Source organism: Haliotis rufescens, unplaced genomic scaffold, assembly GCF_023055435.1.
Source record: "Haliotis rufescens isolate VD_foot unplaced genomic scaffold, xgHalRufe1.0.p SCAF_44, whole genome shotgun sequence".
Taxonomy (NCBI): domain Eukaryota; kingdom Metazoa; phylum Mollusca; class Gastropoda; order Lepetellida; family Haliotidae; genus Haliotis; species Haliotis rufescens.
The window spans coordinates 3527425-3540558 of NW_025964157.1; the positions used below are offsets into that span (position 1 = coordinate 3527425).

General features: G+C 43.9%; 1 protein-coding gene across 1 annotated transcript; it reads left to right on the forward strand.

Annotated features, from left to right (window-relative positions):
• The first annotated feature begins 6363 nt into the window (after nt 1-6363).
• On the forward strand, nt 6364-12871 carry LOC124127743. Its single transcript, XM_048383077.1, has 3 exons — nt 6364-6596; nt 8825-9111; nt 10972-12871. Exons 2-3 carry the CDS (start codon nt 9084-9086, stop codon nt 12606-12608), a joined length of 1665 nt encoding a protein of 554 aa, XP_048239034.1. The 5' UTR covers nt 6364-6596; nt 8825-9083; the 3' UTR covers nt 12609-12871.
• The last annotated feature ends 263 nt before the right edge of the window (nt 12872-13134 follow it).

A 13134-nucleotide genomic window follows, 5' to 3' on the forward strand; every position in this document is an offset into this window, starting at 1 on the left:
TACTGTAGTCATTAGTGAGTGAGTGAGTGAGTGAGGGGCCTACATTACTGTAGTCATTAGTGAGTGAGTGAGTGAGTGAGGGGCCTACATTACTGTAGTCATTAGTGAGTGAGTAAGTGAGGGGGGCTACATTACTGTAGTCATTAGTGAGTGAGTGAGTGAGGGGGGGCTACATTACTGTAGTCATTAGTGAGGGAGTGAGTGAGGGGGGCTACATTACTGTAGTCATTAGTGAGGGAGTGAGTAAGTGAGGGGGGCTACATTACTGTAGTCATTAGTGAGGGAGTGAGTAAGTGAGGGGGGCTACATTACTGTTGTCATTAGTGAGGGAGTGAGTGAGTGAGTAAGTGAGGGGGGCTACATTACTGTAGTCATTAGTGAGGGAGTGAGTGAGGGGGGCTACATTACTGTAGTCATTAGTGAGTGAGTGAGTGAGGGGCCTACATCACTGTAGCCATTAGTGAGGCAGTGAGTGAGTGAGGGGGCCTACATTACTGTAGTCATTAGTGAGGGAGTGAGTGAGTGAGGGGGCCTACATTACTGTAGTCATTAGTGAGGGAGTGAGTGAGTGAGTAAGTGAGGGAGGCTACATTACTGTAGTCATTAGTGAGGGTGTGAGTGAGGGGGCCTACATTACTGTAGTCATTAGTGAGTGAGTGAGTGAGTGAGGGGCCTACATTACTGTAGTCATTAGTGAGTGAGTGAGTGAGTGAGGGGCCTACATTACTGTAGTCATTAGTGAGTGAGTAAGTGAGGGGGGCTACATTACTGTAGTCATTAGTGAGTGAGTGAGTGAGGGGGGGCTACATTACTGTAGTCATTAGTGAGGGAGTGAGTGAGGGGGGCTACATTACTGTAGTCATTAGTGAGGGAGTGAGTAAGTGAGGGGGGCTACATTACTGTAGTCATTAGTGAGTGAGTGAGTAAGTGAGGGGGGCTACATTACTGTTGTCATTAGTGAGAGAGGGAGTAAGTGAGGGGGGCTACATTACTGTTGTCATTAGTGAGTGAGTGAGTAAGTGAGGGGGGCTACATTACTGTAGTCATTAGTGAGGGAGTGAGTTAGTGAGGGGGGCTACATTACTGTTGTCATTAGTGAGTGAGTGAGTAAGTGAGGGGGGCTACATTACTGTAGTCATTAGTGAGTGAGTGAGTGAGGGGGGGCTACATTACTGTAGTCATTAGTGAGGGAGTGAGTGAGGGGGGCTACATTACTGTAGTCATTAGTGAGGGAGTGAGTTAGTGAGGGGGGCTACATTACTGTTGTCATTAGTGAGTGAGTGAGTTAGTGAGGGGGGCTACATTACTGCAGTCATTAGTGAGGGAGTGAGTAAGTGAGGGGGGCTACATTACTGCAGTCATTAGTGAGGGAGGGAGTAAGTGAGGGGCCTACATTACTGTAGTCATTAGTGAGGGAGTGAGTAAGTGAGGGGGGCTACATTACTGTAGTCATTAGTGAGGGAGTGAGTAAGTGAGGGGGGCTACATTACTGTAGTCATTAGTGAGGGAGGGAGTAAGTGAGGGGGGCTACATTACTGTTGTCATTAGTGAGTGAGTGAGTGAGTGAGTAAGTGAGGGGGGCTACATTACTGTTGTCATTAGTGAGGGAGTGAGTTAGTGAGGGGGGCTACATTACTGTTGTCATTAGTGAGTGAGTGAGTAAGTGAGGGGGGCTACATTACTGTTGTCATTAGTGAGGGAGGGAGTAAGTGAGGGGGGCTACATTACTGTAGTCATTAGTGAGGGAGTGAGTAAGTGAGGGGGGCTACATTACTGTAGTCATTAGTGAGGGAGTGAGTAAGTGAGGGGGGCTACATTACTGTAGTCATTAGTGAGGGAGTGAGTAAGTGAGGGGGGCTACATTACTGTTGTCATTAGTGAGGGAGTGAGTAAGTGAGGGGGGCTACATTACTGTTGTCATTAGTGAGGGAGTGAGTAAGTGAGGGGGGCTACATTACTGTAGTCATTAGTGAGAGAGGGAGTAAGTGAGGGGGGCTACATTACTGTAGTCATTAGTGAGTGAGTGAGTAAGTGAGGGGGGCTACATTACTGTTGTCATTAGTGAGGGAGTGAGTAAGTGAGGGGGGCTACATTACTGTTGTCATTAGTGAGTGAGTGAGTAAGTGAGGGAGTGAGTGAGGGGGCCTACATTACTGTTGTCATTAGTGAGGGAGTGAGTAAGTGAGGGAGTGAGTGAGGGGGCCTACATTACTGTTGTCATTAGTGAGGGAGTGAGTAAGTGAGGGAGTGAGTGAGGGGGGCTACATTACTGTAGTCATTAGTGAGGGAGTGAGTGAGGGGGGCTACATTACTGTAGTCATTAGTGAGGGAGTGAGTGAGTGAGGGGGGCTACATTACTGTAGTCATTAGTCAGTAAGTAAGTGAGGGGGCCTACATTACTTCAGCCATTAGTGAGTGAGTGAGTGAGTGAGTGAGTAAGGGGGCCTACATTACTGTAGTCATTAGTGAGGGAGTGAGTAAGTGAGGGGAGCTGCATTACTGTAGTCATTAGTGAGTGAGTGAGTGAGTGAGTGGGCTACGTTACTGTAGTCATTAGTGAGTGAGTGTTAGTGTTACCATTGTCGGCTCCTTCTTGTTACGTCCAGGCCAATCACTAGACCTTCACTGTAATTGGCTTCACTCCTGTAAACATCATTGGCGTCGTCATTATGTTGTTATTTGTGTACATTTATCCCACCTTGTGTGAATGTATCGTCATGTATATATATTAACTCCATGTAGTTACTCAGCATTCACCTGATGAAGGGACAAGACGTAGCTCTGAAACGTCGTCACAAAGAATAATGTTATCCATAAAAGGTCTCCTGTGTTCGTATTCTTTCAACTTCAAACAACTTCAAAACTTCCCCGATGTCCTGGACTCCTTTAGTGCTGCACTTATTGAAGTAGCCACATGGCAGATTGGATATGTACATAGGCCTCAAGTATGTAATGCCACTTTGACCAACGCCTGCACTGTTTCTTGTACAGTAAACTACGGTTATAACGAACTCAAAGGGACCACACATTTTAGTTCGTTATAACCGTAGTTCGTTATAAGCATATATACAGCATATATAGAGCAAATGTACGGGAGCCCCAAAAAAAGTTCGTTATATCCGCCGGTTCGTTATAAGCGTGTTCGTTATAAATGTAGTTTACTGTATGTAGATTTTGTACCAGCTTAGACTGACAGTATCAAGGGTCAACCAATCTTCTGTACCAAGTTTAGAAATGCAAAAAATCTAACCAAAGTTAGATTTAAACACCAGCCCACACATGGCTAATGCATATGAATATCTGACCAATAACCAGAAAGCCGTTTCCCTTTGGTTTCAACTAAGCCCCTATGTATATATTTCTGTATACGACCCCCAGTGTATTATTCAAGTCTCAATGTGTCATGTGACCGGATGTGGACAGAGTGACTCGTGCAACATACATCTGTCATTCACAGACAAACATTCTGTACATCATTGTTTACACCCAAGGAAACTCTCGTCAAGTCACTTGTAAAACATTGCTTCAGAAACACTGAATTATCCTAGCTGCTTTGAAGAACAAAGCAGTGCAATATCTTCAGCTTCTGAATCCTGCATTGTCTCTACACACCTACCTCAGCACTAAGTGGCTACGTACACGTGACATCACAGACATGTAAAAAACATTTCAGGAGAAAATGTATACCCGTTATCGTACTTGGTCCGAATTAATAACAGTTATATTTTCCCTATGTGAACTAAGTGGGGTACATGGAATGTTTTAGTCTGACTTGGGTGTTGGTATATTGTGGCACAAATAGGGTGTTGCCCTTTCTTTAGCTGTAATACGGAAAACACAACACAGACATGCTCATATGCAAAATGACTTGATGGCATTATCAATTGTACAACTACAATTTTGTTGAGGATGATGATTTGATGATATAACAAAACATCCAACAAATAAAGTGTGTTTGGACTTTCTGGTCTGTTTAACGCCGACTCAGAATATTCCAGCTATATGAGGGTGGTTTGTAAATAATCGAGTCTGGACCAGACAGTCCAGTGATTGACATCATGAACATCTCTCTACTCAACTGGGATAAGATGTCCTGCGGACCTTGTGACTGTAACATGAACACGTGCAGCTATTAATACAACTAGTGTGTGATAAGCAACATAACGCCTTTTCTTATGACATTGTTATTGCTGTTGTAAATCATACTTTACAGGAAAGGGGCATGAGTGACGTATTGACAGGTCATAATTTCAGAAAGGGAGGAGCTAGTGTGGTGTTTGAAATAGGGTTTAGCGGGCGGCAGATCCAAGATGTTAGATTCAGGAGGAGTAATGTATATCGTTGTTATATTCAAAGGTGTAGCAAACGCAAGCTATTGGCAATGGAAGCATGTGGAGCTTCTCTGCCGAAGGATTAGATTCCTGTTAATATTCGGTGTATGGTACCTTTTATAGATGGGCTTCTTTCCTATGGTATGTTATCATATTACTATAGGTATGTTATCCTATTCCAATGGGTATGAAAGAGGCGACTAAGGGGATCGGGTGGTCAGGCTCGCTGACTTGATTCGTTGTTGTTGAATAAGCCCTGGGATGTTGAGAGATTTCAATATTTGTTTGTGAAACTTCTTCCCGCAGTACATTAAGACGGGCTTTGGTCTTACACAAGGTGTGATACAGCTGTATGTGTATTAAACCGATGATCTCTTCAACGGGTGATCTGGCAAGTAATAAAGATTAGTACGCACTCATGAGGTCAATCTTTGCGAGGAAAATGCCTGGGGTGATCAACTTTTAGTGTCCCTCAAGTTGGCAAGACATCATCTGCAACACAGAAATCAACTTAGCCAGAGCTCCTGCACATTCTTCGACTGAACTGTACACAATCAGTCTCTATGTGGGCTATAAACCCTCATGTTATGACGCACTTTCGTCAGGCAACACACTGCCGAACTGAAGGTTTGAAATATCTTAGGGCTCTTTGCTGCAGCCAAAGGTAGCTTTTTATGCTACAAGTATAGGTAGTACAGCACAACACTGATCATGGTTACTTGGGTGCAGTCGTATTGATCTGAACCGCCCTTCAGGTCAACCTTTGCGAGGAAACTACCTGGGTGATCCACTTTTTACCGTCCTTTAAGTCCAAGTATGAGCACTGACACTTTACCATGTAATAATTCATATCTTTTCCCATATCTCCCCATACGTATTTTTATGCAAGGTGACTGACATCTAGCATGTATTTCAGACAGTCAAGTATCCCAGATATATCCCCTCCTTTGTCAGTAATCATCTTTCAAGACGCCTACACTGGCGTATGTCCACATCTCTGACGTGAAGTTATCACCGTACCCTTTTGAACTACCAAGGTCAAGTTTGTACCATCCCCGGAATCGAGAAACTTTGCCTCCAGGTCTTGTGCTAACGATTCTATCCACTCATAATTTTCAGCTTTCTAACGTTTGCCTTACCTTGGACAGCACAAGTCTTTTCTTTGATAGGCAATTTGGGAAGCGATTTCCCCGGGAGCCTTCTGGCTACAAATCATCATCAATCGCACTCTTCCTCAACGCATATATGATTTCAGGCATCTTTGTCCCTGCCGCCTTCTCTCTGATTTTGTTTCAGCTCCCCTGACATCTTAGAGTCCTTTTCATATTCCGCGGCCATATTACTTGTTAAATGTAAATTGTTTGTTTGTTGTTTAACGCCGCACTCGGCAATAATCCAGCTATATGACGGCGGTCTGTAAATAAGCGTCACACATTATACCAATGTTGGGAATCATTGACGTGACGAGCGAACGCTTTTATCTCTTATATCTCTTTTATCCAGTGATTGACATTATGAGCACCGATCTACGCAATTGGGATACGATGACATGCATCAACCAAGTCACCGAGCCAGACCACCCGATCCCGTTAGTCGCAAGCATGGGTTTCTGAACACCTATTCTAACAAAACCCGGATATTGAGTGAGTATGGTTTTACACTGCTTTTTGTAATATTCCATCAATATCCCGGCGGGGGACACCAGAAATGATTTTTGTTGGTTTGTTGTATAACGCTGCACTCAGCAATATTCCATTATATGACGGCGGTCTGTAAATAAGCGTCACACATTATACCCATGTTGGGAATCTTTGACGTGACGAGCGAACGCTTTTACCACCAGACTACCCCACCGCCCTAAAACGGAAAAACCTCCGAAGGGTCATGAGCGGCAACCAAGTTCAATTTGCAATATTATGGTCTAAGGGGGACAACTCCTACCTGTGTTACAATACATTATCTCGAAAACTACACCTAGTATCAGTTCACGTTTGATTGAAATAACAAAAGAGATTGCACACATTATTTCAGATAAATGACTAATGGTCAAACTGAGAAAGAATCTCTTGCATCCTGGAGTGTTGGCTTGATGGTACAGATCTGAAGAGAGTCGTACAAAGTTGCTTCTAATGAGATACAAGTACATACCTGCACACATCAGATCACGTGATCCACTAACACGACAGGCGATGAGCGGGTTGTAGTTATTCTAGGAACCAGGAAGAGAGACGACTTCAGAGAAGAGAGCTCCACGTTGTAAAAGAGGTAAGTCACATATTTAGACGCCATTGCACATACACACGTATAGATTTTATATTATGTGACAGTTCATGATTGTGTTACCCATGTTTTACTCTATACACGCGAGGGCAAAGGTTTGACTTTAACACAGCACGTATCCACCATGATTACATTCATATATGGTCTGGAAGGTAATTTAAGGTACGGACGTTTACTACAATGTCTGAAAAACTATCGGACCTACTGCAGTCAAAGTTGGTAAGAGATTATTAAACAGTCATACATAACTGGATATTACATTTTTAAGAAAATCGGTGCATGAATAAAAAATCTGTCTATTTAGCTATCACTATATTTTATCAACAATTAGACCTGTTCGTCACGGGTGGAACGAGCATTCATTGAAACAGCTATCTGCATAATGCTACCCCTGCGTCACAGGGCCATATGACACAGTTGAACCAATCAGCTCAACTCGAAAGGGTGCACGGGAACCACGCACGTTGAGACGCCCAACGCTAACACCGTGTGGAACAGGTCTGGTTGTTGATGAAATATTGTAGCAGGTGTATATATTTGTATTTTAGCTTTGTTTGTAAATAAAACTATTTCAAGTTTTATTTCTGTTGAACTATATTCAACAGAGGTATGTTTGTTTTTATCCCATCATTCTAAGTCCAGCCCTCAGTGATCAATCACAACCCAAGCTCTACTACATTCTTTGTCCAGCCTCTACTGATCAATGACATCCCAAGCGACCCTGTGATTGGCCAAATTCAAACTTTACCTTCTTTCTCTGACTAACTCCATATTGCCACCTTCACTATGCACTGCACTGGGAGTATTCATAGATCACAACAAAAGGGTGTCTATCCTGATTATAAATAAACATAATCCTCACACCCCGTAGCCGTCTTGGTGTCATCTGTTTTAAATAATGGATAAAGCCAAGGAAACCCGGTTACAATATAGTGATAGCTAAATAAGACAGATTTTTTATTCATGCACCGATTGTCTTTAAATGTAATATCCAGTTATGGCGATGTACACGATTTGACCAGAGTTATGTCCCATGACAGTATATGCCTGTACGATTTTGTCTGTTGTGTGTGTGATGTGTGTGTATTTGAGTGTGCGTGCGTGCGTGCGTGCGTGCGTGCGTGCGTGCGTGCGTGCGTGCGTGCGTGCGTGCGTGCGTGCGTGCGTGCGTGCGTGCGTGCGTGCGTGCGTGTGTGTTGACAATCCGTATCCGGTCATGAAGACAGTCACTCCACTTCATGAAATGTATACAGAATATTAAACAGCTCCCGTGTAATACCAATTTTATGAAACTCGTGAATAGTTGTGGTATCTGACGAGGGAAAGCGAGTCAGACACCACAACTATTCACTCGTGTCATAAAATTGGTTTTACACGGGGCGAATTTAGTATTTTATTTATTACTTGCCATTTATAACGTTTGTAGAATTATACTGTCGAGTGTGAATGGGATGACACTTACACGATCCACGGCATAATACAATTGAGTTTAACAGAATAATACTTCAAACACGTCAAAAGTTGAAACGTATGAATTTAAAACCATACAACGGTCCATCTTTAGAATTCAGGCGTGCGTTCCACAAAATTATCGTAGCGTTAAGGTTATCGCAACTCAAATACTTAACTTAGACCAACGACTGTCGTTGCGCTACAGTACGATCGCCTTGTGGAACGGGGCCTTGCACCTAAAAGTTTACAATCACGTCACAATAACCGATGACGTAATTTCATCGAGTGTGCATAAGCTCCTCTCAGTGATGTTTCATCTCCACACGCAATGTCGTTGAATAAGCCAAGGGATGTTGAGAGCTTTCAATATTTTTAGTGAAACGTGTTCCGAGAGTACATAAGCACGCGTTTTGGTATTACACAATGTGCAATACAACAGTATGTTTCTTAAACCGATGATCTCTTCACGGGCAAGTAATAAACATATTGATTACTTAGGGGGCGAACGTGAAATGGTATCATGATACTGCGTGGTATTTGAGGTTTAGGGCGACTTCCGTAAAACATAATTAACAAGAGTCGTGATGTTCCACAGATATACATGCAATGGGGCGCCGTGTTGTAACCTAAACTCCTGTCTCGCTGTCTTGTAATGATGTCACGTCGTGGGACGTTGGGGATGATGCATTCATGTACATGTTGTATGATTCTGTCTATAACATGTGCCTATATACTTCACTAAACTATCGGTTTGGCTTCAGTTTGGCTAAGAAGCCGACAGAGAACGACCTCACTTGTGTCATCTGTACAGAGGTGTTCACAGACCCAGCCACACTTCAGTATCATCATACATTCTGTAAGTCCTGTCTGCTGAAATACACATACACACAGCCGGAAGCAGTACAAGCCAAGTCCATCCCATGTCCCTCCTGTAGACAACAGACGAATGTGACCAACCCTGACAGTCCAGTAGAGGAGTGGGTCAGTCAGCTGAAACCAAGCCACGTCATACAGGGGCTGATGGACGACTTTGGACCCGGCACAAAGGGTAATCACCTTATTATTGTACTGCCTGACTAATATACCTTTTTAAAGGGTTTTTTAACAGCCACACATGTGTGCATTGACGAGCATTCACTAATAGAATTGCTTATTTTGACTTCATGTTAATCGATTTTGATGCAGGATAAATATTTCTTTCCTGCAAAGGGAAATATATTACATTCTGTTTGCGTCAAAGAGCTTCCGGTGAACTCAAATACCTATTACCATAATTTTATGAAATCGACATGAATTTTATGTCCTACCCCTACCAAGTCGTCATTCCTTTTTGTTATATTATTGTCAGTTATTAATACAATCTGTATGACATGCTAGCATATAAATGTCACAATTTGTGTCTGCTTATCCTGATTGGGGGCTGCAATATATGCCACAGCTAGGACGGGATGTGTTGACAGAACTGTGGGGTTGATCTTAGTCGCCCTCCACTGTGACATGCCACAGCTAGCACAGAGATGTGTTGACAGAACTGTGTGGTTGATCTTAGTCGCCCTCCACTGTGACATGCCACAGCTAGCACAGAGATGTGTTGACAGAACTGTGGGGTTGATCTAAGTCGCCCTCCACTGTGACATGCCACAGCTAGCACAGGGATGTGTTGACAGAACTGTGGGGTTGATCTTTGTCTCCCTCCACTGTGACCTTCCACAGCTAGGACGGGTTGTGTTGACAGAACTGCGGGGTTGATCTTAGTCGCCCCCCACTGTGACATGCCACAGCTAGCACAGGGATGTGTTGACAGAACTGTGGGGTTGATCTTTGTCTCCCCCCACTGTGACCTTCGACAGCTAGGACGGGTTGTGTTGACAGAACTGTGGGGTTGATCTTAGTCGCCCCCCACTGTGACATGCCACAGCTAACACAGGGATGCGTTGACAGAACTGTGGGGTTGATCTTTGTCTCCCCCCACTGTGACCTTCGACAGCTAGGACGGGTTGTGTTGACAGAACTTTGGGGTTGATCTTAGTCGCCCTCCACTGTGACATGCCACAGCTAGGACGGGTTGTGTTGACAGAACTGTGGGGTTGATCTTAGTCGCCCTTCATTGTGACCTTCCACAGCTAGCACAGGGATGTGTTGACAGAACTGTGGGGTTGATCTAAGTCGCCCTCCACTGTGACATGCCACAGCTAGCACAGGGATGTGTTGACAGAACTGTGGGGTTGATCTTAGTCGCCCTCCACTGTGACATGCCACAGTTAGGACGGGATGTGTTGACAGAACTGTGGGGTTGATCTTAGTCGCCTTCCACTGTGACATGACACAGCTAGGACGGGTTTAGTTGACAGAACTGTGGGGTTGATCTTAGTCGCCTTCCACTGTGACATGACACAGCTAGGACGGGTTGTGTTGACAGAACTGTGGGGTTGATCTTAGTCGCCTTCCACTGTGACATGCCACAGCTAGCACAGGGGTGTGTTGACAGAACTGTGAGGTTGATCTTTAGTTGCAGGTACATCTTACAGGTTATGCCATGGCCCAACATTGTAACAAAGCATGTTAAATGAAAACGTGTATGTTAAGTTCTCTGTCAGTTCAGTCTCCCATCTAAAAAGACGCTGTAACCCCCGAGGGGTTTTAATATGCATCTGTTATTGTATATCTAGTCAGCAAATAATAATCTTGTGATTATGATTACCTGTAGGTCATGATTGACTAGGGAGTCCTACATTGTGAGACAGCATCATTGTTTCATTACAACCTGTGTCATATGATATGTTCATCTCCAGAAAGGGCGTGGCCGTTTATGACAAAACTAATGTGTTATATGTTATTATTTCTTTAGATGGTGTGCGATTCTTATCATGTTTTTGACAAATGAAAAAAAAACCACTTGTCTTTTTAGCTGTGGAGGAACATGTGTGCAGTGTTTGTACGAAACAAGGAAAGACAACTCCCGCCACTTCTTGGTGCTCTGTCTGCGATGTTGTGTACTGTGAAGGATGTCTCCAGTTGCACAACATGATGCCAGTGTTGTGTGACCATGAAGTGGTTCACTTGTCTGATCACACCAAGACAAAGGTCAAGCGTCGCTTCATGTGTCAAGTCCACAGAGACAAACAGATAGAGTTGTTCTGTAAAGACTGCAAGCAGGCAATATGCACGATATGCTGCAGTATAAAACACAGGACATGTAAGGATGTTGATACAATAGAGAGTATGACCCCTCTTGTGAAGGAACAACTGACAAACAAAATAGAGACACTCGGAATCAACATGGCAGCTAGGAATAATAACATAACCTGGAGAAAATCTAAAATTCAAGATGTGAAGAGTAATTCACAAACCTTCAAAGATCAAGTCATGAAGACACGGGGTACAGTGATGCGTGCTATTTTAAGAAAAGAGAAGCAACTCCTTGGTGTCATCGATAAAGCTACTGATGAACAATTACATGAGTTACAAGCAGATCTACAATCCCAGGAGATCGATCTACAGATGTACCAGCAGCAGTATGATTTCACAGCCAATGCTGTGACGTCCAACTGTGAGATGGACATGTATGCCATCTATGAGTCGATGGGTGAGACTTTTACAGACAACAGAGACACGGACAACAGACCAGAACAAGGAATGGTTGTGTTCACACACGACCTGGACAAGCTGAGTAAAGCAGTTGATGAGCTACAGCTGGGGGAGGTTCAAGTCGTCCATGGAGTGAGTGATCCCGAGTCTTCTCCCGTTCTACTTCACACCCTTGACTGCAAGGAAGATGGGGACGGGGAGGATCCTTACTTGTATGACGTCACAGTGTTGACTGGTGATAGTTCAGTGAAAATGATGGTAGTTGCAGATTATGATAACAAGAGACTCCAAACATATTACACACAAAACTTCAATTCATTCCAATATCAGCTCCTGTGTTCTAATGGTCCTTGGCAAATAGCCAAGTTAAGTGAGAGTCAGATTGCTGTCAGTGTTCCAGACAGTAAGGAAATAGTTACAATGAATGTTACCCCAGTTCCTGAATTACTGTCAATTATCAAAACAAGCAAGCAGTACTACGCCCTGGCCTGTCTGAGTCCTTCAGAGCTGGCGGCAGGTACATGGAGACAGTCTCACTCTGTGGACATACTGGACCTGACAGGGAGGATACTGAGGTCTATCAACACGGGAGTGATAGGGAATCCAGACTTCATCCACGTCACCAGAAACAACAACTTGATAGTCAGTGAAAGAGACGCAAAATCCCTTGTATGTGTGACCAGTGAAGGGGACGCTGTTTTCACCTACACACCCACAGGAGACAGAGCTCTGTCATATCCTCTAGGTATCACAACAACCAGCACAGGAGATATCCTGCTTGTAGACTATCACTCCCACAAGGTGATTCAGCTGACAGAGTCGGGACAGTTTGTCAGAGATGTCCTCACACAACAGGATGGTCTTATATGTCCTCGTGGTGTCTGTCTTGATGCTGACGGCCTGCTGTATGTTACGTCTGGGAGATATGTAAACGTATTCAAATTCTGCCCACGCTGAATATGGCAACAGAGATAATTTTGATCTCCATACACAGTTGAATATTTCAAAAGTTGACTCCTGCTTTAGGATCGGATCCAGTTCTTCACTTACACACGTAGTCCATCATGTCATTGGTTAACTACAGGGCGACCTAACAGTAGTAGAAGTCTGACCTGATAGAAGTACTTCTCAAGTAGACCTAGCACCAGTAGAAGTCTGACCTGATAGAAGTACTTCTCAAGTAGACCTAACACCAGTAGTAGTCTGACCTGATAGAAGTACTTCTCAAGTAGACCTAGCACCAGTAGAAGTCTGACCAGATAGAAGTACTTCTCAAGTAGACCTAGCACCAGTAGTACTCTGACCTGATAGAAGTACTTCTCAAGTAGACCTAGCACCAGTAGTAGTCTGACCTGATAGAAGTACTTCTCAAGTAGGCCTAGCACCAGTAGAAGTCTGACCTGATAGAAGTACTTCTCAAGTAGACCTAGCACCAGTAGAAGTCTGACCTGATAGAAATACTTCTCAAGTAGACCTAACACCA

Excerpts from the sequence above, each read along its gene's own strand:
- LOC124127743 (XM_048383077.1), top strand. The coding sequence starts at position 9,084 with ATGGACGACTTTGGACCCGGCACAAAGG. Across the intron at positions 9,112-10,971 it reads CTTTGGACCCGGCACAAAGG|CTGTGGAGGAACATGTGTGC; the intron begins GTAATCACCTTA and ends TTGTCTTTTTAG.